Source organism: Brassica napus, chromosome A7 (genome assembly GCF_020379485.1).
Source record: "Brassica napus cultivar Da-Ae chromosome A7, Da-Ae, whole genome shotgun sequence".
Classification (NCBI taxonomy): Eukaryota; Viridiplantae; Streptophyta; class Magnoliopsida; order Brassicales; family Brassicaceae; genus Brassica; species Brassica napus.
In genome coordinates, this window is record NC_063440.1 from 7,762,269 (window position 1) to 7,788,061 (window position 25,793).

A 25,793-nucleotide genomic window follows, 5' to 3' on the forward strand; every position below is an offset into this window, starting at 1 on the left:
AACGATTAATAAATTTTCATTCATATATTTTTCTTTGTTTTAATAATGTCAAATGAGTTAGGCTAAGAAAGAGTAAGGGCATCTCCAATGGTTTACATCATTTTTTCTCTCAAAATGAGTTTGCATTTTGCTCCAATGGTTTTTCTCATATTTTTTCTTCAGAAAACACAATTTATTATTAATTCTAAAATAATTATAAAACAATTTTATATATTATTTACTAAAGTATTAATAATTTCTCTAATGAATAAAACATAAATGTTGAATCTTTTAAATATAAAACAGAATTATATAAAATTTTAAGAACAAATTTATAAATAAAAGGCTTATTCATTTTGAAGGACATCATAAAAAATGACGGAAAACCTTTTCCAATGGTGCATCATTTTTAGGGGGAAAATGAGTTTGTAAACAGTAATGTATGTTCATATTTCCAATAAATATTTGATTATCTTGAATGTTTAAAAAGTTTTAAATTTCTACAATCATATAAAATAAAATAAATACTTAGAGACAACAGTATATTTAAATGATCATATCAAAAATAATATTAAAAAATTGTCATACGAAATAAACAAATATATTGGACATTAATTAAATAGACCATAATTACATAAATTTTTCGCTATAAATAAAAGAATTTGTGGAATATCTGTGGAAATGTAATTAAAACTGTACAAAATCAGGTAAAGTTTGGCCATAAATAAATTAAATATAGCAACAAATTTGTTTACTAATTCATGTAACGTTGAAAAAGTAAGTCTCATTAATGGCCAATTTGCAAAAAAAAAAAAAAATTTGGCTCAGTTGAAAACAATTTTTTTTCTTAACTAAGATTTTCGATAACAAATGACTTAATGGTATAATAGGCATAAAAATCAATAGTTAAAAAAAAATTAAAAAGAGATACTATATTAGTCAAATAATAAATTGATGGCACATATTGTTTGTTTCTAAAAATATTTGTATACTGCTTTAATATATCATTAGCAAGTACACAATTATGTAATATATTCTTAAGAAGTATAAAAGAAATTATATATGTTTTAATATTTTTAGAAACTATCAAATAACTTGGGCTTTAAATTTATCAAAAACGTCAAAATATATTCCAAAAATCTTTGTATAGAAATAAATTAACTAATATGTAAAATAAAATCTTCTTAATGAGGCAAGTAATTAATAATTGAGATATTTCTTTTCTACACATTTATTTGTAAATAAGTTACCAAACAAGATAATTGTATACACAATATATGTTATAACCGATATGATTTTCAAGTCTTTTCTCTCTAATCAAAACGCCTTGCAATAAATATCATTTATTCTATAAATACTATTTTACTCTCCAACAAATATAATAGCACAAGAAAGAAAAAAAAAATACAATGGCTTCCCCAAGGAATCAAAATTTTATTTCTATGCTAATTTCATTTATGATCATTCTCGCAACTACGTAATTTGCCTCTGCATTCTTCTCAGCAAAACATGTTGTGATTGTCAACAAACTTGTAACGCGTGCGACATTGATTGTGCATTGCATGAACAAAGAAGAAGATAAGGGAGTGATTTCACTTGGACCTGGAGATAGTTTTGATTTCCGATTTCGTGTTAACCTTCGCAAAACAACAGTATACACATGTAGCTTTGCTTGGCCTGGAAATACAGCAACATTCGATATTTTTAGAGCTGATAGAGATGATAATCCACAAAGCAAAGTTGGAGTCTGCAGTGAATGTATTTGGAGCATCTACGAGCCAGCACCATGCAGGGATAGACGGGATGGAGGCCAGCCTAACTGTTTTCCATGGGCTTCTTAAATTATGGTGTTCTTATCTTGAACTTTTTTGTACGACAATTTTAAATGAATAAATTAAAATATGTAGTGTTTTTATATCATTTTTCCATATTTAATCACTTTTTATTTTGTATTGACATATATAAAAACTTTTTGCCAAAAATAAATAAATATAAATATATATATATGATATACTCCAACTAGAAATTATAATCTTTTAGTTCCATGTCATTCTAGGTATAACATGAATCATTCAAATAGCGGTGAGACACTCAGAAAATGCCAAGTATTCGTCCATATTTAAAATTATATTTGAAAATAAGATATATTATCCTATATTAATTGAGAAGTTTAGAATTAATTCTCTTTAATTTGATTGGTTGTTGGTATTTGAATTTCCATTTATTTAATTTAATTTTTAAAAAGGAAACTAATCCTAGAACTACCTAATCTAATCTATATTACGAAAAAAACAATTAAATATTTAAAAGATAGATGAATTAACATAATTTGTTTATAGAAACAATTAAATATCATATATTACATTATATTAATATAGAATAGATACATATAAATACATATGATATTACTGAAATAATTTTATGAACGATTTAAAACATATTTCTATTAATAGTTGCCTATATATGAATTGAGAAGTCACTTAATTGGATTTTGCTTATGTGTCATTATTAATAGGTGAAGTTTAGAATTAATTCTCTTAATTTGATTGGTTGTTGGTATTTGAATTTTCATTTCTTTAATTTAAGTTTTAAAAAGGAAACTAATCCTAAAATTACCTAATATAATCTATATTACCAAACAAACAATTAAACATTTAAAAGATAGATGAATTAACCAAAAAAATGCTTTTTCTCTCTCTCGATAAGCGATGGAAAAGGCGATCGAGGTTTTTATGGCTTCGCGGTGGTGGGATCCCGGTGATCTCGGTGTTTGCGGAGAGTTTTCGTCTACGGAGGGGTTTGGCTTGGCGGGTTGGAAAGTCGTTTGGATTCTCCGATGGCTTAGATTGAGAAGGGATAAGGGAATAAGGAAGAGGTTAAGGAATCACGGGATCTTAGGAGATCTACTCGTGATTTTGATTCTAATCAAGACGGTATCGCAGAGAAGGGAAGGTAATATGTCTGGAGATTGTCAATCTACAGATCTTGGCTTTGTTATGGAGATCGGAGGAATCAATTACAGATTGGTTTCAATTAAAGTTTCTGGAATATTCGTTTGGGTTTTTGGGTTTTACCAATCTCTTCCCGGGATTGTGATGGTCAAATCTTTTCACAGATGCTACGCTCTTCCTTGGAACTACTATATACGGGTTATTGGGGTCTCTTATTACCTGTAAGTCTTCTATAGCCAGACTACTTACGGGTAAGTCTTCTACGCGAACACATCTGGAAAAAAATACAATTTCATACCTTAAACTAGTGAGATGACTTCCTTAGCATACAAAGTCTTCTCCAACCACCCAGAATCTCAAACGAAAGTAACCCACCAAGAATAGTATGCTTGAATGGCTCTATCAACCATAAAAAAAATTTTGAATCAAAAGCTTAAGTTTTTTGGATGAATATGGAGACAAAGTGAAAGAGATGTTGTTTTTAGTTCATAACAAGTGAGAAAGAGAGAGTGTAAATCGATTTTAGGTGCATTAAGAGCTTCAAATTGGTTGTTCATTGTGGTTGGGGTATTGATGGCAATGACAATCATGTAAATACTTGAAGATGATGAGATTAAGAGAGTAAAAAAATTATTTTCAAAAAAAAAGAAGAAATTTAATGGTATTTTTGTAAATATTGCGAACATGTGGGGTGAATAAAGCCAAAAAAAAAAAAAAAAGATGTTGGTTTTGTGCAGGGCCGGCTCAAACGTTTTACAGGCCCCGAGGCAAAACTAAAAAAATGACCCTTAACATGTGAAACTGTAATGTTGATATTGTAGCTACTAAGTAATATAAAACAATTTTTTTTTGGAAATATAAACATAACCATAAAGTAAAACAGTCTTGATTCTTTTATAGATTTTCTTGAGAATGAGATGATTTGCTTTCACAAAAATCTTCACAATATAACATGTTCTCCCGAATCTGAAAAAGAAAAAAAAGCAGCAGTCATCCTAAAAAGAAATGCAATCATAAGAAACGTTTTTTTCGAGCTTTACTCGATGCAAAGTCATGGATAACAGTTTCAAAATCAATGCTTTCTAGAATATTTTTTTCAATGCATAAAATAGCTAAACCATTCAATCTTTCTTGAGACATTGAAGATCTTAAGTAATTTTTCAACAACTTTAATTTTGAAAAACTCCTCTCAGCTGAGGCTACAGTCACTGGTATAGTCAAAAGAATTCTATAAGCAATTGAATTTCAAGTAGTGGTGGTTAGCATTAAGTAGTGGTTAGCCGTTAATGGTGAGTTTTTTTAGGCATAATTGTATTTATCAAATTTTTTCTTTCTCTTCTAAAAACTGTTCATATACCATTGACGATACAGTTTCAAAAGATCTCAAAATCGTTGATTCTTCAAGGATTCTTGCATCTTCGATTATTTTCTGTAAGTGATCCTTATGATTTTGTTTACTATCCTGTTTTTTGCTTTTCTCTACACTTGATCTTGTAGAAAAATTGTTGATTCTTTTTTTGTTTGCTTCTTTGATTCTTGCATAAGCAAGACGATTTTACATGTATAAACTATAAGAAAAGACATGTGCATAAAGAATTACGGACGAATCACTGATTTTGTTTTATTGTTTCAGGTATCCAGCTTTCACTTTTAGCTTCAGTCTTCAGCAATTTGATTCCTAAATCCAGGTGTACTCTTCCTCTTACTAAACTCTTAGCTTGCATCATGACTGGACAAAATTCTGGATGTAAAAAAAGGCAGAAAAAAAGAACCCGTGACTTGTTTATTCAGTCACAAAGAGGGTCTTTAGATAAATTTGTCATAAAAAAGAATGCTGCAGAAAATTTGAAATATGATTGTGTGGATAATATTCCTGAATCAAATGATCATTTTGGTGATACTATTGGTCAATTGAGTGAGCATGATAATGTGGTAAATGCATCTAATGTTGATAGTCAAAATTTTTTTGAACAACCAAGTTCTTGTGTTAACATATATGATCCTAGGTATTGGGAAAATCTTGACAACAAAATGAGAGATGTGTTAATTGAAAAAGGGCCCAAAAGAGAAATGAATCTTGTGTTTCCTTTAGATAAGTATTCTAGACATTTCTCATATACTTATTATATGAGAAAGATGAGCAATGGAGAAACTAGTGATAGAAATTGGTTGGTTTACTCAAAACATGTGGATAAAGTCTATTGCTTTTGTTGCAAATTGTTTAAATCTAAGAATTGCTCAAATATGTTTGCAAATGATGGATTTAATGATTGGAAACATCTTAGTGAGAGGCTTAAAGATCATGAGAGAAGTATAGAACACATGACTAATATGGAAACTTGGAATGAGCTGAAAGTAAGGTTTGAAAAGAATCTGACAATTGATAAAGAATTGCAAAAAGAAATTGCTAAGGAAAAAGAACGTTGGAGGCAGGTCTTAATTAGAATCATTGCTATTGTAAAATTTCTTTCTAAACGGTGCTTAGCTTTTAGAGGAAAAAAATGAGAAACTTTACCAAGATAGCAATGGTAATTTTTTAGGAGCTATTGAAATGGTTGCAGAATTTGATTTGATAATCCAAGATCATATTAGGCGCATTCAAAATCATGAAATTCATCATCATTATCTTGGTCATAATATTCAGAATGAGTTTATTTCGCTTTTGACTCATAATGTTCAGCATTCTATTATTGCAATTATCAAAGAGGCAAAATACTTTTCAGTGATTCTTGATTGTACACCAGATGTGAGTCACCAAGAACAAATGACTCTAATAATACGATGTGTGAACATGTCTGATAAAAAAGTTAAAGTAGAAGAGTATTTTTTGGAGTTTCTAAAGGTAGATGACACATCTGGTCTAGGGCTCTTTGAAAAATTATTAGATGTTCTAAAGTCTCTTACTCTTGATGTTGATAATGTGAGGGGTCAAAGTTACGACAATGGTTCTAATATGAAAGGAAAACATCAAGGTGTTCAAAGACGATTGCTTGACATAAATTCAAAAGCTTTGTATATGCCATGTGCTTGTCATAGTCTTAATCTTGTGGTTAGTGATATGGCTCATTCATGTTTGAAAGCTATTTCTTTCTTTGGAGTCGTGCAACGCATATATACCCTGTTTTCTGGTTCTACAAAGAGATGGAATATTTTGCTTGACCATGTTCCTTTTTTTACAGTGAAATCATTATCCAATACTCGCTGGGAAAGCCGAATTAACAGCGTGAAAGCTATCAGATTTCAAACTTTGCAAGTAAGGTCAGCTTTAATAGAATTGTATGAATCATGTGATGATGCTATGACAAAAAGTGATGCTGAAAGTTTAATTATGGCATTTGATAATTTTGAATTTTTACTTGGCATGGTCATTTGGTATGAAATTCTGTTTGCTATTAACTCGGTTAGTAAGAACTTACAGTCTAAATCTATGTGCATTGACAATGCTTTAAAACAACTCCAAGGTGTAATTCTGTTTTTTGAGAAGTATAGAGATGAAGGGTTCAATTCTAGTTTGAATGTAGCTAAAAATATTGCTCATGAGATGGATGTTGATCCTGTTTTCCCAAATAAGCGTAGTGTCTTTAGAAAAAAACAGTTTGATGAAACTGATTCAGGTGAACAAGTACTATCAGGTGAAGATGCTTTTAGAGTTGATTACTTTTTAGTTGTTGTGGACATGGCATTAACTTCAGTGAAGAGTAGGTTTGATCAAATGATGAAGTTTAAAAGTGTTTTTGGGTTTTTATTTGATTCTTTGAAATTAAAAATATTAGATGAAAGTGAGCTTCGAACTCATTGCACTAACTTTTACAATACTTTTTCTAATGGCGATTCTTCTGATGTTGATTTGAATGATCTTTATTCTGAACTGAGAATGCTGCAAACGACTCTACCTGATGTATCTATAGAACCTAGTGAAGATCTTGAGTTTGTTGAAAGTGTGGGTTGTTATCAGAACGTTTCAATTGCTTATAGAATTCTTTTGACTATACCAGTGACTGTAGCCTCAGCTGAGAGGAGTTTTTCAAAATTAAAGTTGTTGAAAAATTACTTAAGATCTTCAATGTCTCAAGAAAGATTGAATGGTTTAGCTATTTTATGCATTGAAAAAAATATTCTAGAAAGCATTGATTTTGAAACTGTTATCCATGACTTTGCATCGAGTAAAGCTCGAAAAAAACGTTTCTTATGATTGCATTTCTTTTTAGGATGACTGCTGCTTTTTTTTTTTTTCAGATTCGGGAGAACATGTTATATTGTGAAGATTTTTGTGAAAGCAAATCATCTCATTCTCAAGAAAATCTATAAAAGAATCAAGACTGTTTTACTTTATGGTTATGTTTATATTTCCAAAAAAAAATTGTTTTATATTACTTAGTAGCTACAATATCAACATTACAGTTTCACATGTTAAGGGTCATTTTTTTAGTTTTGCCCCGGGGCCTGTAAAACGTTTGAGCCGGCCCTGAATACAAAAGATAGGTTTTATTGTCCACCAAAATTGTCGCTTGTAAATATTTTCACATAAGAAAACCAAGGTCGTTCAGTCAAAAAAACAAAATAAAAACAAAGCCGTCACCAAAAATACAATATACACGAAATAAAGTAAGAAAGAGAAGAAAAGTGGAACATCATAAAGCAAATGATTGATGGCATATTATTCAACAACAAGGTAAATGATACGATTATAATTATCAAATCATCACTTTTTCTTATTCAAAGTTATTTTTTCTAGAACACTGTGCTTTGATAAGACAAAAAAGATATGTAGGAACCGATTCCTGTCTATAATTTTGCTTCTTCCCCTCTATAGTCTCTTGTCGTTCAACCCAACGAACGAAAAAGCTGATTCACATGTTTCTGATATAATTTATTTTATAGTGACAATTTCATATAAAGATAATTGGTCTTGTCACCCCTGTCTCGAATCGTATAGTCGGTTAGATGTGTAAAACTATTTGGTGATAACTGGAATGACCTATTTATCTTATATATTTAAGGATCCGTTCCAATATCCGATGTGAGACACTTTGTGTCTAATATGCTCATTCGAGATGATGATTCTTTGAACGTCAATCGCGGAATGCTCGGACAAGGATCGATGGGCCAACTTTTGACCATATCGATGTGGATCGGGTTGGACTGCGTGGATCAGGCTCAAATACCATGTTAAACTAGATGGACTTCTATTCTAAAATCAATTGGTGATAAGAGAAGTGGCTCATCTATCTTATATATTGCTAAAGATCCTTTCCAACATCCGATGCGGGACACTTTGTATCTAATATAGCCTACGGTTGGATATGAATACCTGATCAGGGTCTATAGTAACTTAAAGTATTTTCATATTTTCCACTAATGATTATTATTAAATTTTTCCCTGTAGTGAAGAAAATCGCTTTAGATAATTGATATCAGATATATTTTTAAAAAAATTTGATATCGGATATAGCTGATTTTCATAATATTTTCAGAATGATATTTAGAAAAGAGACCGTTTTGTATGGAGGAAAGTGAAGAAAAAAAAGAAAGAGATCTAACAATTATTTGGGAAATGCCTCGAGATATTCATTGTCATGCACTATTTACCAAATAGCTAGGGTCTTTCTGTTAATGCTCCAAGCTTTATAATAATTAAACTATTATTAAATATTAAATAAACCTAATGATCAAGGATCTATATGCTCCTACTAGTATGTGAAGGAAAAACATGTAGGATTGAAAATCACGAAACCGAAATTGATATAAACACTAAGATGAAGATAGAAAACGTTTTAAGAAAAGGAAATATACGAATTCACAGAGTCGAGATTTGATCTCTTTCCTTAACTCAATAAATCGCCCGTATTGGGTGACGGTTTGAATGTGATATATGAATCCCAGGATACAACCGTGACGAGGCTGTTTCGCAACACCTGAAACATAATCTAACGAACTGTAACTACTACGAATACTCTCGAGACACTTACTTTAACACTATAAAATTAAGAGAGATCATTTGCCGGAAGCTTTGGTGTTTTGCTTTTTCTGTGTATTCAGAATGAATAGACTAGATGTTTATTGATATGGTTATGAGTTACTTGATCACCAATAAATAATCTTGCGAAAAAGTAAAAAATATTCTTGAATAGAAGTATTCCATAATTATTATAAAAACATAACATAATTAATTGAGAAGTATTACATTATTATTTAGACGCAAAACATTATAGGAAGTATTCTACAAATAATTATGGTAGGTTTTCAACTCTTAAATAATATTGAAAACCTACCATAATTATTTCAGAGTAATTTTGTAAGATTTATCCTTTTTCCATAATTCAAACACCCATATCACTTCATCATAAACAGATTTTTACACATCCCTTTAAGCTTATAAAAATTCTATTCACACTTATCCAATTTCTTACTCAGCTCAAAAGCTTATAAAAATTGGGTTCCAACAAAAACATAGGTGGCTACATACACATGTAAACGATTAACGAATAATAGTATCTCTTCTTTACAACTCTAATCAAAACTTAAAACATGGCACCAAAGCAATATAATGGACAAAAGATTTAAGAAGGAAATGACGGTACCAAAATGATCCATAGATATATTCTAAATTCATAACAGTTAAGTTCTTCTCCAATCTCCATCGATGAGAAGCTTCACCCATATGTTTATATAGATCTATAACACTTATCCTTCAAACTCACTGTAAAACCAGATACTCCAACTCACCTAGTTAGAAATAGGGTTTGGACCACTAGGAACTTTATGAGCATCATTTGCAAACTCTCTCCTTCTAGAAGTATGGCTGCGACGTGTGCGAGCCTTTGGATGCAGATCCATTGTTGATGAAGCTGGAACAGAAGGTTCGAGAAGAACCCTCTTGAAGGGAGCAACCATAGATGTGGACCGATGATGAGTCACGGGGATTGCAAGGTTGATGAAGAGAATGAAAGATAAGAATATGATTAAAAGAAGAAGAGTATGAGAATGTGATGATATAGTTTTGGTTTGGTCATTTGATGTTGCCATGCAATTTAGAAAAATAAATAACCCACCCCCCAAGATCCCAAGAGGGTTCAATATCCATTAACCAGAAACGAACAACTCGGGAGCTGGTCAGAGACGCGAGATAGCAGAAAACACAGAATAAAATAAAGAAGATGAAGAAGAAGAAGAATGAGATGTTAAACAAAAGAGAGATCTACTAGTTAATAAGAAGAATGAGCCTGAGAAAAGGAAAAACAGGAAAATCAGAGTGAGATTTTCAAATTCACACACTCTTGCATTTCATTAATAAAGTAAAACCCAAAGTTGTATGCAGAACGGTCACGAGGTATGAGATTACCAAATCACCCTTTGTGCAAGCAGCGCAGGAAAGAATGGACATATAAGGTGAATTCAAACTAGGGTTTGAATAACGCGAGACAAGAGTTGTTCTGATTTCTCTCCCGCATATATATTACTATTAAGCCCCTGAAAAGACTTAAAATTGTCGGCAGGCATGCCACTGCAGAACGAGAAATCACATGAAAGAGGACAAAGCGTGTAATGGTAATTGAGTCATTAAGCGATTAGCAACGAATCTTAAAAGCTTAGGCAAAAGGGAAAGGTGATAACATATATGAAAGGAGAAGAGGTGGAAGGAAGCAAGGTTCTTGCTTACTTTTCTTCTAGTTTTTCCATTTCTTTCTACTGTCTATTTTTTAAGAAAATATTTTTCGACTAACTTGACCAAACACCAATTCTATTCCAACGTGTATCAGTACTAGTCAACGAGAAAATGCATATTTATGATTAAATTAAGCATTTTTCATAAATTATGCATTAATCATTTCCCCATTTTGTGTGGAAGTCAAATTATATATATAACCTAATATGATATCTATTTTCAAACTACGAATATGTCTTCTGTACAATAATATAATGTCAATGAAATCAACATACTGAAGTGAGGAAAGCGATATAGGAAAAATTGAACTTTTGGCTTAAATTTTTAAGAAAATTATGAAAATTTGAACGTAATCCCCGATATTACTTTGGTACAGCAGCATCACGATATAGATAATACAATTGTGTATAGACTAATAGACAGGTATGATCTAACGAACTGACACAATTAGAAGAAAACGAGAAAACAAATTTTGGAGAAAAACCTCCAAAATCTGGATTCAAATTATTATTGGTTTAAATGGCAAATTTGTAATATAGAAGTAACACCTAATATAATTTGGTACATCATGTAGTGAAAGATTATTGTTAGACGACAACAATTATCATGGAAGATAAAAAGCAGATCTAGCTAGAAGAGTATTTCTATTATGTAGGACATCTCTCACACACACACACACTATATATATATACTAGAGTCTATCCCGCACATCGTGCGGGTATATTTTCATTTTATAAATATTTAATTTTGATATTATAATATAAATTTAAATATACAATTTATATCTTAGTGTTATGTATTTTATAACTCTTTAATTTTATTGTTTATGTTTCTTATTACTTTATTAATATAGGGGTTTGTTTTATACATATTACCTTTTTTATTACGTTTTCGAGTTTTCATAATTTGAAATAATCAAATAAAAAATATTCTTCAACATATGATTTTGAAAATATATAGCTGCAGAAATAAATTTTTAACATATGTTAATAACTTCATTTGTATAAAAAAATCTGACATGATTAACAAATTTGAACTCGTTTTAGTGGAAGATGATAATTTATTTAAATGAAAGCATTATATTACTTAATTACGAAATTAATTAATTTAATATTTAATTAAAATTATTTAAAAATTTAGTTGGATTTTGTTAGATTTTTCTCAACAGATTTTGTTATAACTGAAAATAAAATTCAAATTTATAATTAAAATAAATTTATTATTAATATTCATATTAATTATTATGTCATATTATGTGATTAATGAAATGGTCTTAGTAAACTTCTAAATAGTAGATAAAAATGGTACTTCTTTTTTAATAGAGAAGATATATGTCAAAATTAAAGAAAGACACAAAAAAAATATTTTTTACTGAATGAAATTTTAAATGAGACCCACTTAAATATGTTAACTAAAATACTTTTAAATGAGCTTTCTAATAATTAAATGAGATACAGTATAACCTCTTTAAATTAATATTCTTTAAATTAATATACACTAAAAATTTCTATAAAATAATATAATTTTATAATTCTAAATTGAGTTTTTGGTTCAATTAGTATATCGATAAATTAATAATATCTCTAAATTAGTAAAAAAATTATAGTTTTGGTGTAATCTCAAAATTATTAATTTATAGGGGTTTCACTGTACATATTTGATAAAGTATTCCTTAGTTTTTTCATGAGAATCTCCCATGTACAGATTACCAATTAGCCAACGACTTCTTGCATGATCAATTTTTATGCCATTCAAATTTGACAAGATCTATACACCGCAGGTTTGTTAATTTTCAAAATGAAAAATAACAGTATTTGTAGAAATAGAAAACTAAAAGAAAATATATATTGAAGATAACAAAAGTCAAATTTTCAGGAAAGAATACATCACCTTCCCTAGATCAAAGCATTCCCTAATACTCGATCAATTTTTAGGTGATAATAGTTTTTACATGCAAAAATAACATTGATTTTGTTCACCATTTTTTTATTTAATCCAAAATATATGGCGATAGTTGCCATACTGTATAGTGAAATATTCAAAAATTAATAGATCTACTTTCACATTTGTTTTCTGTTTATATTTGGAATTGTTAAGAGTGGTTTGGATTTGATTCGGAACTTGGAAAAGACTCGGAACTCTTTTAACTGTAAAAACTAATTTTTATATTAAAAAGTCAAATGGTTTTATTGTATGTAGGAAACGCGAACACCAAAAGGTGAAATACGTTCACTGTACACAGATTTCGATCACATCGAGCAAAAAACACAGATTTTGATAAAAAATCAAGAGAGATAGAGAAAAACTTTTCTCTCTAGTGTCTCTCCTTCCCCCGGACCTTCCGAACCCTAGTTTCACAGCCGCCTTGCTCTCGATTCTGGTGACTGGAAGCTCTCCAGCTCCGGTCGCCACCCCTGTCCCTTCTGTTCTCTAGCCTTTCCCTTAACCCTCGTCTTACCCTCCTCTTCTTTGTGTGGTGTCTCTGGATTTTCACGGGAATACACTGAATCTAATCGAGGGCTGCATGAGTGTGTGGTCTTTCTGGGGCACCTGCGTGAGTAGAGTTCATCAAGGAGCTTAAGGAGCCTTCGATTTTCTGTCTCTGCTTTTCAATCGGAGCAGATCTGGGTCAGATCTGATCTCGCCTTTGCCAGAATGGATGGTGAAGCTTTGCTGCCTCCTCCTCCTCCTCTCAACGGCACCGGCTTGTACCTGTGCGTCTAGCTGGACTCGTTCTCAAGGTCTCGTCAGAGGTTCTCTTCTCCAGTTGGAGTAAAGGCGGTGCCAAGGCTCACTGTTCCGAGGACCTCTGTTTCTTAGTTCATGAGACGTCAACCACAGCATGCTTTCGGTGATTGATTGGCTTCAGCTTGCTGCTCTCGATGTCGACTCCTTGGGTTTTGAAGACAACCCATCTGACGATATCTCCTGCTCTCAAGGTGAAGCCTTCTCTTGTCGGTAATGCGCTTGTTTTCAAAGAGCTTCACTCTCCTTCCGTGCTTTATTTTCCATCTTCCAAGCTCCAGCAGATAACTTCCTTGTCTCCTTGATGTTTCTGCTGCATCCTTTGTGTCGCGTAGCTAGATGGGGAGCTGCATTGACCGTATGCGCTTGACCGTAACTTGTGCCTTTCATTTCCAGCGGCGTTTACTCAGGTTTTCAGTTTGGTCATCTGCTGTGTAAGCTTGGGCTCGTTTGTTAACTTCTTCCTCCTCATGTGGAGCTCCGGAGCGGAGCCAGCCGCCTCCGTCGATTCCTGCTTGAGCCAGAGTGCTTGACTGAACCTGCTTCTAGAAGTGCTTCGTATGGGAGTTAAATTTTGATGTCCCTTGTCTTATAATGTTTATTAACTTCATTGTTGGCAAGCTTGGAGTTTATTCCTTAGTGTCTTTAGGTTCTTTTTTATACTTTTTGCGGCTCCATAGATTTAAAATGGCTGTAAAGCAGAATCTGGTTGCATTTCAGTTGTAACCAAAATTTCATTATGATTAATGACATTTAAAATTTAGCAAAAAAAAAAAAAGTTCAGTGTACACAGACTTGGAAAAAAGGATGATCCTTTTGATGAGGGGCTCGAGTTTCGTGTTTTCAAATGGTTTTATTGTATCTTTTGGGGCTTGGTGTGTACCCACATCAGTCATGGGTTCGATTCCTCCTGGGAACTAGATAATCATTACTTGGCCAGTCTGGACTTGGACTTTGGTCCAAAGTGGTTTACATGGTTGATCGTAAAAGATGATGATCGGTTGACCCCCTGGTATTAGTCGGAAGGTATTACAAAATCGGATCATGCAGTGTGGTAACCAGTCCGCTTTGTAGCACTAAGTGTGTTCCTCCCGGGATCGACCGAATCAGCCGATAGGGTTTATCAAAAAAAAAGAGGTTAAGCTCTGAGAAAAGAACCCGGTGGTTGTTGACGCATGAGCCAGTTTCTGGTGAGAAAGTCCAAATCTTCATACTTTGGCTTCGAATGGTAAAATCACTTCAAGCGGGACAGATCAAGCAGGACAAGTGCAAATTAAGCGGATCATGCAGGAGAGAAGCAAATCAAACCGATCAAATAATTTATTATAACTTATGAATAACAAAATCAGTTCAAAACTATAAATCATATATTAAAACAATAAAAATTACATCTAGATATCTAAACAAATATCTTAGATGTTATAAGATCGGCCGAAATACCTGTAAATATTTTATAAGATACTTATACTTCTTTTATTTTCTTTTTAGGTGATCAAGATTTTCTTGAGAGAACCGGTAGGTTATACAAATATTGAACTTTAGGTTAAATTTACCACCGGGAAACTCTGTACCAGTGGGTGTAAGATATTTGAAACGGTAATTACTCATGAAAATTATTTGACCGTACAACTCAATAAATATACGTTCTCGGTTAAGATTTCATTTAAAATTGTCTTCTCTCAATAGATTTACAAAATTTCAATCATTTACCTATATATTAACTATTTTAAAACATAAGAAAAAATATTAACTACTTACTCATGTTGATATTTATGTAGGAAGATTTATATCTTCTTCCTTTGAAAATGTGTTTTGTCGGTGATTGAACGTCATGCTTATAATTTTAAAACAATACAAACATTATTAGTGTAAACTATATAGTTTGAGCTAATCATTGTACATTATTTAGAAAATCAGATAAATATATTTTAAAGTTAAGTGTTTGTAACAAAATTATTTATTATCAAAAAAAAAAAGCAGATCAACACCACCAAATGTTAGCGGATGAGATCTGCATGAAGATCTCTTGCTTTTTCCAAAAAAACAAAAATATTGAACTACATGTAGATCTCCCGCTTAAACTGTTTTTGCAAACAGAAAAATGTGAATGGTGAATGTAATGCAGGAGAAATGCACTTATCCTGCCCTTCCAATCATAACCTTTATTGAGAGTCAAAAGGAAGTATTTATAGACTAAAATAATCTAAATTCGTAGTTTAAGTAAATAATATACTAATACTATAACAATATACATAAAAGAAAAACACTATAATGGAGGAGGATAGCTGGATAGGTTCTTTTTTATTAGCACTGGTGTCCGGTCATACCCGAGTTTGTCCTTTGACAGGAGTTTTCTGCAAACCTATAGAACACTCAGGCCGAAGCCTAAAAGTGGAAAAAGCGATACGCACTTTGACTTTGTGCTGAGTAAAATCGAACACGAAATCGCACATTACCAACCGGCAACCACCCGTGTGTTGGTAACAAAAGATTTATCATTTACTAATTGTAAAGGATTGAACATAAGTATACGTTATAAAGTTAAACATTGCAGATTAGCAAGCGTGCGTGTAATGTATATATGTAAAGGTTGTTTTTATGGACACCACCATATGGGTGATATCGATATGTCATATTTTGCTTCAACATTTTGCGAAAAGCATGAGGAGCTGAAAGATTGGTCCCATATCGCCATTTCCCATTTTTAGACAAGCTTTTTTATCTTTACTTTATCATCTATTTTTATTTATTTTTTACTTTTACATTTTTATTTTCACAATGTAGCGTATCTTCCATTTATTGTAAAAGTTTTCCACTTTTCATGTACATCCATTCTTTTATTAAAACGGAAACATTTTTCATGGACCTAACTATTTTTTGTAGGATTTTAAACTAAATACATCTACTGTTATGACTTTATCCTCTTTAGCTAAATATATAAAAAATATTATTTGCATAGAAACTATTGACTTCATTACCTTATATGTACGTCTACAATGTAGTCCTAAGACTACAACTTCTCAAAACTTGTATCCTTTAAAAATTATTTTACTTGCTATTTGAATGGCTTACATACGAGGTGTAATTAAATGTATTAAAGATAAAAGTATATAACATAAGAATAAAAGTGTACATAACACAAATGTGTACACAAATACTAACACAAAAATGTTAGTACAGTTAAACCTCTATAAATTAATAATGTTGGGACTTTGAAATTTTATTAATTTATAGAGATATTAATTTATGAAGTTTCTTTATTTAGATTTCTTATTTAAGATATATTTATTCTAAGATAAGAAAAATATTTGATTTTAGTGTATATATATTAATTATTATTTTTTGAAATTTATATTATTTGGTGTGTATAAAATATAGTGTATAGAATTTAAATATGGTTTAAGATATAATATTACTAGATCTCATCAAAAAATATATTAAGTGTTAAGAAAATATAAAAATAATTCTATTGTGAATATAAAACAAACAATATAATGATAGGTTCTTACTTATATAAAATATGTATACATATAAATTATTAATTTATAATTTTAATGAGACCATATCTTTAGATAGAATTTTATAAAAAAATATTATCTTATTATTTTATCGATTTGTTTCAAATTTTGAACCAGCCCAAGTTGAGATAGGAGAAATTATTAATTTATAGAAATTATTAAATTATCAAATATGAATTTATAGATGTTCTACTGTATATTATATCTATAAGAACAATTCTCCTAAATAGACCATCTTCAAGTTTTGATCACAAAAATAGATCACAAGGAGGAAAATGACAAAAATGTTTCATTTAATAGGCAAAGTACCCTAATATCCCAAATATCTAAAAAATTAAAAAGAATTAAAAAAATTACAAAATATGTATTTTTTATAGTTTTAGATTATATGTTTTTAAATTCAAACTTTTTACATTTTTTTATTTTTATTTTTGTTTTTCAAATTTTCTTTTTGTAATTTGAAAATACTTTTTGAAACTATTTTTAAAATTTTTATTTTCAAATTTTTAATATTTATTTTTTATTTTATAAAATTTTAAATCTCAATCTCAAATCCTCACCCCTTAACTCTAAACCCTAAAGTTTGGATTAGTTAACCCTAAGGGTATAAATGTATATTTACCTCTTTAATGAAACATTTTGGTCATTTTGATCTTTGGAGTCTATATTTGTGACAAAAACTTTTTTAGTGCTATCTTAGGGTATTTCTCTATGTATAATCTCAAATAGTAAACATCATATCAAATAAGTTCTAAATTTTTAGAAATAGATTAATGAAAGACATCTGTGGGAACTCTTTTTTAGTTTTTTTTTTTATTAGTGATCTACTACCACGTATCCGATTCTAATTTTCATTATAATCATTAACAGAACCGTGAAGAATTAATAGTAAGGGGAATTTCCTTAATTATTTGAGCTATCAAGGAGGAGAAATAGGAGTTACACGAGAAAATATATATATTTATCTCTACAAAAGGATTATTTTCGTCGATAAAACGACAGATTTAATATGCTTTGTGGTGTAGCTTTCAGTTTTCACTAGTCAAATTGAAAAGAAAAAAATGTTAGGGAAATTATCGTAGGCCTCCACTAGATTCCAACCACAATAAACAAAAAAGATTTCATGACAATTATTTTACAATGATGGCATGTGATGCGAGACAGAAAGTAAAATAGTCGTGAAAATTATATAGAAGAGTTTACAGTGTGTTAAAGAAATAATTATAAAAAATGATTATCCAAAAAACACTTGTCCTCTCCTTCCCAAGTGGTCCTTGCATCATCACCACTAATATCTATTTATAATTTTGTCTTGTTGCTCATAGTCGGTTTATACACCGACTGTGTTTCACTATAAATACGTATACTCTCTCTTTTTAACAGGTATAGATCTGAGTACAAAAGTGATTCTCTCTCTCTTGAGTCGACATCACTCTCAACTTATCTCTCTCTTTCTCACGTGATTTCACCCAAAACACAATATAATATAATATTGTAATTATTAATACATATATAAGTCTCACCTCTTATTATACAACATTTTATCAGCACGAAGCACTAACCAACCGAAACTTATCAATCCGAAAGTTCTTACCGAAGCTTATCAATCCGAAAGTTCTTAAACCAGTCGAGGTAATGTTTAAACTTATGTATTTCAATATACTTAATTTATTTAAATTTTAATAATGTTATGGAGTGAGAGGCACTAGGCCTTCTCCGTTTGTTTTTCGGGATGATAGGCGCTGTCTTTCCCGACTGATCGTTATGGTAGTTATGCCTTCACGATCCGAGAAACACGTGGTAGGCTTTGCTTCCGTGAATAAAAAAAGAAAAAGTCAAAAATGGTACACTAAGTCTCCTCGGGCCTTGAAAAAAGAAAAAGTCAAAATGGTAGACCATGTCTCCTCGGACTTTGAAAATAATCAATATGGCAGTCTATGACTCCTCGGATCATGTGGTAGGCTGAGCCTCCTGATTTTATTTATGCTATTTAAATTCCTGCAATTTAAATTTCTGCAATTTAATTTTTGCTTTTATTTTAAGCCTTTAATTTCTGCATTTAAATTACACATTTAAATTCTCGTAATTATTATATTTATATAATTATTCTATGAATACAGTTATGATGTCGAATTTGACAAAGCTCGAAATTAATGCCCTGGATATAACGGAAAATAATTATATGACCTTGGCAGTGGGTGCAAAAATGCATCTGAGAGGAAACAGGCTTTTGGAAACCATCGATAGTTCAAAAATGGTGTCGGATGAGAAAAAGGCAAAAGCCATGATATTTTTACGACACCACATCCACGATGGTTTAAAGGATGAATATATTACAAAAGAGGATCCTTGTGACCTCTGGAAATCTTTAAAAGAGAGGTTCGATCATCAGAAATATGTGATCTTACCGGAAGCTAAACACGAGTGGATCCATCTCCGGTTCCAGGATTACAAAAGTGTTAGTGAGTTTAATTCCGCGATGTTAGGAATTACTTCGAGGATAATGTTATGTGCAGAGAAAATAATTGATTATGATATGATCGAAAAAATTCTCTCTACGTTCCATCCTGAAAATGTAATCATGCAGCAACAGTACCAGGTGAATGGATATACCCGTTACTCGGAGTTGATGCAAGTCCTCCTTGTTGCGGAGAAGAATAATCAACTCGTGACTTTAAACCATCAAGCTCGTTCCACTGGACGAGGTCATGGACGTGGTGAAAACCGTTATCATGGTCGTAGAAGAGGACGAGGAAGAAAATTTCGTCCCTATGATGAAAGAGATAACAAGAACTTCCACGAAAATGAAAAGAATGAAAAGGGCCAGGATGATAAAAGGCAAACGGGAAAGGTTTGCTACAGATGCGGCATGAAAGGTCATTGGGCACGTAATTGTCGTACACCAAAACATTTAGCCGATCTGTATAGAGAATCCCAAAAGGGAAAAGAGAAAGGAAGAGGTGAAACTAACTTCATCTCTGATGAACCTGGGCCATCCTTTCATGGTTTAAACGATGATACTCATCTCGACGTATCAGACTTTCTGGTTGAGCCAGAGAGTATCAATGAGTGATATAAATCGATGTGATATAAGTAGACTGTATTATAGTATTTATATCTTTTGTTGTAAGATATATGTTATATTTCTTTGATGTTTAATAATATATGTTTTATGAATATTTTATATTCAGAAAATGCCAAACTTTGAGACTATGGATGTAGATTTGTGTTTAGCAGATAGGGCGCAACGCACACGATAATTAAAGATAAGAAATATTTCTCCAGTCTCAAAATAAGAAATTACGCTGGAAGCGTAAGTACAATATCTGGTAATGCAAAGATTATTATGGGTTTTGGAAGAGCAAAATTTCAATGCCAGGGGGGACAATATTTGAAATAAGTAATGCATTGTAGTCCCTCAAGTCTCATAGAAACTTGTTAAGTTTTAAGGATATCCGAAGAAATGGATATCATATTGAGACTATGAGTAAAGATGGCATTGAATTTCTTTGCATTAAGTCCGAGAGGAAACATATATTGGAAGAGTTAAGAATGTTATCCTCAGGACTATATTGTACGAAAATAACCATGAATGAGTCCTATGCGGTGGTAAATATGAAGTTTAGTGATACATTTAAGATATGGCATGAAAAGTTAGGACATCCTGGTTCAGTCATGATGAGAAAGATAGTGCAAAACTCGAATGGCCCCGTTGAAAGACGGAAATTTTTTCAAACAGGCGAGTTTACATGTAATGCATGTTCTCAAGAAAAGCTTATAACTCGGCCATCACTAGCAAAAGTAGGCAATGAATCACCAATGTTTTTAGAAAGAATACATAGTGATATATGTGGGCCGATCCACCCACCGTGCGGGCGTTTAATTATTTCATGGTATTGATTGATGCATCTAGTAGATGGTCAAGTGTGTCTCTTTTGACGACACACAATACGGCTTTCGCAAAGTTCATTGCCCAGATAATAAAGTTGAGAACGCAGTTCTCAGAGTATGCTATTAAGAAAGCAAGGCTTGATAATGCTGGGGAGTTTACATCGCAAGCCTTTGATCATTATTGTATGTCAATGGAGATTGATATAGAGCATCCAGTTCTCCATGTGCATACACAAAATGGCATGGCCGAGTCATTGATAAAACGGTTGTAGTTGATTGAAAGACCGTTAGTCTTGAGAACAAAGCTCCCAATTTCTGTATGGGGACATGCTATATTGCATGCGGCTGCACTGGTTCGGTTAAGACGTAGTGCATATCATAAGTACTACCCATTACAATTGGCATCTGGGCAATAGCCAGATGTATCCCATCTCCGTGTCTTTGGGTGTGCAGTCTATGTTCCGATAGCCCCGCCACAAAGAACAAAAATGAACCCACAAAGGAGATTGGAAATATATGTGGGTTATACGTCACTAAGTATAATAAGATATCTGGAACCAGTAACTGGTGATATGTTTACGGCACGATTTGTCGATTGCCATTTTAATGAGGATGAATTTCCAGCGTTAGGGAGAGGAATTAGGAAAATTCCTCAAGAGATTACATGGTGTACACCGTCGTTGTTACACCTTGATCCTCCTATGAATCAAAGAGAACTGGAAGTTCACGAAAATTATGCATTTGCATAATTTGGCAAACCAGTTACCAGATGCGTTCACAGATACAAGAAGGGTGACAAAGTCATGTATACCCGCTGAAAATATTCCTTCAAGAGTTGATGTTCCTAAAGAACAAACTGATGGAAACATAATGAATGAACCTCGGGTTCAATTAAAGAGGGGGAGGCCAGCGGGTTCTAAAGATAAAAATTTCTGAAAGAAAAAAAAATTGGATGAGCAAAATAGTAAGGTTCGAGAAGAACCTGATACTGAAAAATGTCTGAAGGAAGGCATAGATAAAGATGGTCTAGATGACGGGAAGGAAACAAAAAGGTATGAGATTTCCATCAACTACGCCCGTGATGAAAAGATATAGATCAGAAATAAGATAAAAGATGTTGATGGAATGTTCTCCTTTTCTATGTCCAAAGAGATCGATCATGAAAATGATGATCCCGATCCAAGGTCCATTTTAGAATGTCAAAAAAAGACATGATTGGGAGGAGTGGAAGAAGGCAATTCAAATTGAATTACTCTCCCCGAATAAAAGAAATGTATTTGGACCTATAGTCATATCGCCTGAGGGTCCGAATGGTAACCTCGGTTTAGATAAATAAGCGGTGCGGAATTAAAGTGCGGTACGGTCCAACTGCAGTACAAGCGGTTTGCGGGACAAGTGCGGATTTGATAAAAAAAGGTAGTGCGGTTTTGGTAGAAAAGTAATGCAGTTTTCTTTTTTTTTTTTTTTTTAACGGCAAACGGCTATTCTATTACAGTAATGCAGTTTTCATAGAAAAGTAATGTAAAATAAATATGTTTAAGTCAATCTTATATATTAAAACAGAAGTCATTACTTCTTTTCATGTGTGATTTTTTTAGTTTGGACCATTCCTAGAAAATATCATATTTTACATAAGTTCATTATTATATCTTTTAATATATTTATCTTTTTATTTGAAATATAAATGAATATATTTAAAATGTTCTAACAAAATATTTTTAAAATCTTCTTAGAATCTTTTTAAATTTACTTTCAAAAATTAGTTAGTTTTAATTTAAGTTATCATAAAATATAATTAGAAATTAAAATTGAATATAGTTTTGGTTTATAAACGAAAATTTAAATAAAATGAAATTAATTAATTTTGCAAATACATTTACTAATAATTTTTAAAGATTTTGTTAGAAATAAATATTTATTTTTATTTTAATTTCTTTCAAATTTGTTTTCTAATAAAGTAAAAAACATGATTTTTTGATGAGTGATATTTTTATTTGGACCATCATTTAAATTTTATATTAAATGTATATCACTAATTCTAATATATATAATATTTTTAACTACTTTAATCATAATATCTTTTAAGTTTTTTTTAAAAAAAAAAAAAAAAATTCTAACAAATCTCTTGAAAAAGATTATAATAAGATCTTAATTGTCATAAATTGAATACAAATATTTTCAACTAATTTTGTAATTAGTAATGAAATGTTACTAAAAGAATAAAATTATACCTATTTTATCAATTTTATAATAATATCTATCATTTTAAAATAAAAATGTTATATTGAATAAAATATGATAAAATTATTTTAAATTGATAAGTTAACATATTTTATTTTCATAAATATAAAATATTTATGCTAAAAATATAATACGTTGGTAGAACGGGTTAATATTAGTAAACTATATAATACATGTATAAAAATTTAATTTATCTTAAACTTTTTAATATACAGTAATTTATTATATAAAATTAATAAACATTAAAAAATTACTAAAAAAATCTAGCGATTTGAATTACGGATCATGATTATAATAAATTAAATACAAAATTGTTTTCATATATGTTGTTTTATGCATTAAAAAATTTAGTTTAGTAATCTAACGCAAATTCAATAAGACAAATATATAATAAGAAACATATATATGTGATGATTTTAATTTACAGCATGAAAACTATAAAATTATTATATTTGGCATAATTATTCAAACATTTAAATATGTGAGTAACATTAAAAATATATAATAATTATATAAAACAAATATATATATATATAAATGTGAAAATATATACCCGCACGGTTGTGCGGGTGGAAATCTAGTTACAATTAAATTTGTTTGCTTAGGATAACTACAAAATTCTAAAAATAATTTTAATAAAAAAACTGACTGTGATGTATATATTTTATATAAACTATTTATAAAATAGTACTGTAATAAATTCTTTTTACTAATTATAAAAAGAAATTTTTATTTTATTTTATATGATGCATAATCATACTAAACAATAAGGAAGATTTCAATTTTACTAAAACTTTGATACTACCTTTCAAATTTATTTTTAAAAGATAACTATTTTCATAAATACCTTAATTTAAAAAAAAACTAAAAGAACATTCCTAAATCATTTATAAAACTAAATACCTTATTTTTTTGTTTAAAATATACTTACAATATACTTTTGCATTTACAATATACTCATGATTTTTGCATTTACAATTTACTTATTTGTTAAAATGTATGTTGGTTATTAAGTTTTCTTTTTAATATAATTAAAATAATGAAGCATTAAACAGTAACAATGGAATTGTGGGGAAATATATTTAATAAACACATTGTTACTGTTTAATTGTTACTGTTATATAAACATCGCATGAAACTCCATTATTTTACATATAGCTATTTCTTATTATTTTATTATTTTAAAATGTATATAAAACCTCAAATATCAAACGTCCCACATGCAAAACCATGCAGAATTACTGTAGCAAGAAAATATACACTTTTCTTCACCAAACTAATACTGCACTTGCATCGTTTTCCGTAAAAAAAAGAATTCCCAATAGCGCACCACTTTGGTTAATTGTTGTTGATTGGTGACGATGCATCAAAATTTACAATAACGCTTCCGTCACAGTGAAAACCACGGCTCCCAATCATAACCTGAGAATATAAATCATGTTGGGTTTAAGTGGGTATTCGTGAGAAAAGTAAATGAGAAAAATAAAGTAACACGATATAAAGCCCGATTATTGCCCAAGGTTTTTTTCAGAGACCGAGAATTGTTTTTGAGGAAACGTATTTTCCCGGTAATTGATGCAATTATGTTTAGATTTTTGATGAGCCTAGCGGCGTCTAAAAATCTTGAAATGCATCTCATGGACGTTGTGACTGCATATTTGTATGGATCGTTGGATAACGATATATATATGAAGCTCCTCGAGGGAATAAAAAAGCCTGAAGCATTGAAAGAAAAATCCAAGGAGATTTGTTCGGTCAAGTTACAGCAATCACTTTACGGATTAAAGCAATCTGGACGCATGTGGTACAATCGCTTAAGTGAATATCTTTTGAAAGGATATGTGAATAATGCGATATTTCCATGCGTTTTTATAAAGAAATCGTCATCTGGCTCTGTGATCATTGATGTATATGTAGATGACCTGAACATAATTGGAACTCAAAAGGAGGTTGATGATGCTCGAACTCATATGAAAGAGGAGTTTGAAATGAAAGATCTCGGCAAGAAAAAGTTTTGTCTTGGGCTCCTGATATAGCATCTCCGAGAATGAATATTTGTGCATCAATCAAACTATACGAAAATGTTATTGAAACGCTTTCGTATGGACAAAGCGACTCCTTTGAGTACTCCAATGATTGGTAGAACTCTCAATGTTGAGAGTGATCCTTTTAGGCCTTGCGAAGATAGCGGGAAGATATTAGGTCCAGAAATACCTTATATGAGTGCTATCGGTGGGTTGTTATATCTTGCAAATTGTACCAGACCAGATATAGCTTTTGCTACTAATATACTGGCGAGATATAGTTCTGCTCCTACTCGCAGGCATTGAGAAGGAATAAAACACTTATTTCGTTACCTCCAAGGTACAGTTGATTTAGAGTTAATGTTTTTTAGAAAACCCGAGTTTCGTATGGTTGGTTTTGCAGATGCAGGATATTTATCAGATCCTCATAAGGCTCGATCGCAAACCGGCTATATTTTTACAATTGGTGGAACCGCAATCTCTTGGCGTTGGCGGTCTCAGAAACAAATTCCGGTTGCGACATCTTCGAATCAAGCAGAAACTATCGCGCTTCACGAAGCATGTCGAGAATGTGTGTGGCTTTGGTCAATGAGTCACCACATTCAAGAATCAAGCGGAATAGTCAACGAGAAAGAGCCGACGAAAATATTTGAAGACAATTCGGCTTGTGTTGCTCAACTTAAAGAAGGCTATATCAAGAGTGACAGAACAAAGCACATCCCTCCAAGATTTTTCTCGTACATAAGGGAGCTCGAGAAAAATAAAGAAGTGGACATCA

General features: G+C 31.1%; 2 protein-coding genes and 1 pseudogene across 2 annotated transcripts; 2 read left to right on the forward strand and 1 right to left on the reverse strand.

The window, feature by feature from the left end:
- The first annotated feature begins 1,388 nt into the window (after nucleotides 1-1,388).
- Nucleotides 1,389-2,482, forward strand: LOC106430298 (annotated as a pseudogene).
- A 6,814-nt stretch (nucleotides 2,483-9,296) lies between these two features.
- On the reverse strand, nucleotides 9,297-10,483 carry LOC106430310 (CLAVATA3/ESR (CLE)-related protein 41-like). The gene has a single exon (XM_013871097.3). The coding sequence runs from the start codon at nucleotides 9,954-9,956 to the stop codon at nucleotides 9,657-9,659; it is 300 nt and encodes a 99-aa protein (XP_013726551.1). The 5' UTR covers nucleotides 9,957-10,483; the 3' UTR covers nucleotides 9,297-9,656.
- Nucleotides 10,484-19,065: 8,582 nt separating this feature from the next.
- Nucleotides 19,066-19,932, forward strand: LOC106430299. Its single transcript, XM_013871087.2, has one exon. The coding sequence runs from the start codon at nucleotides 19,066-19,068 to the stop codon at nucleotides 19,930-19,932; it is 867 nt and encodes a 288-aa protein (XP_013726541.2).
- The last annotated feature ends 5,861 nt before the right edge of the window (nucleotides 19,933-25,793 follow it).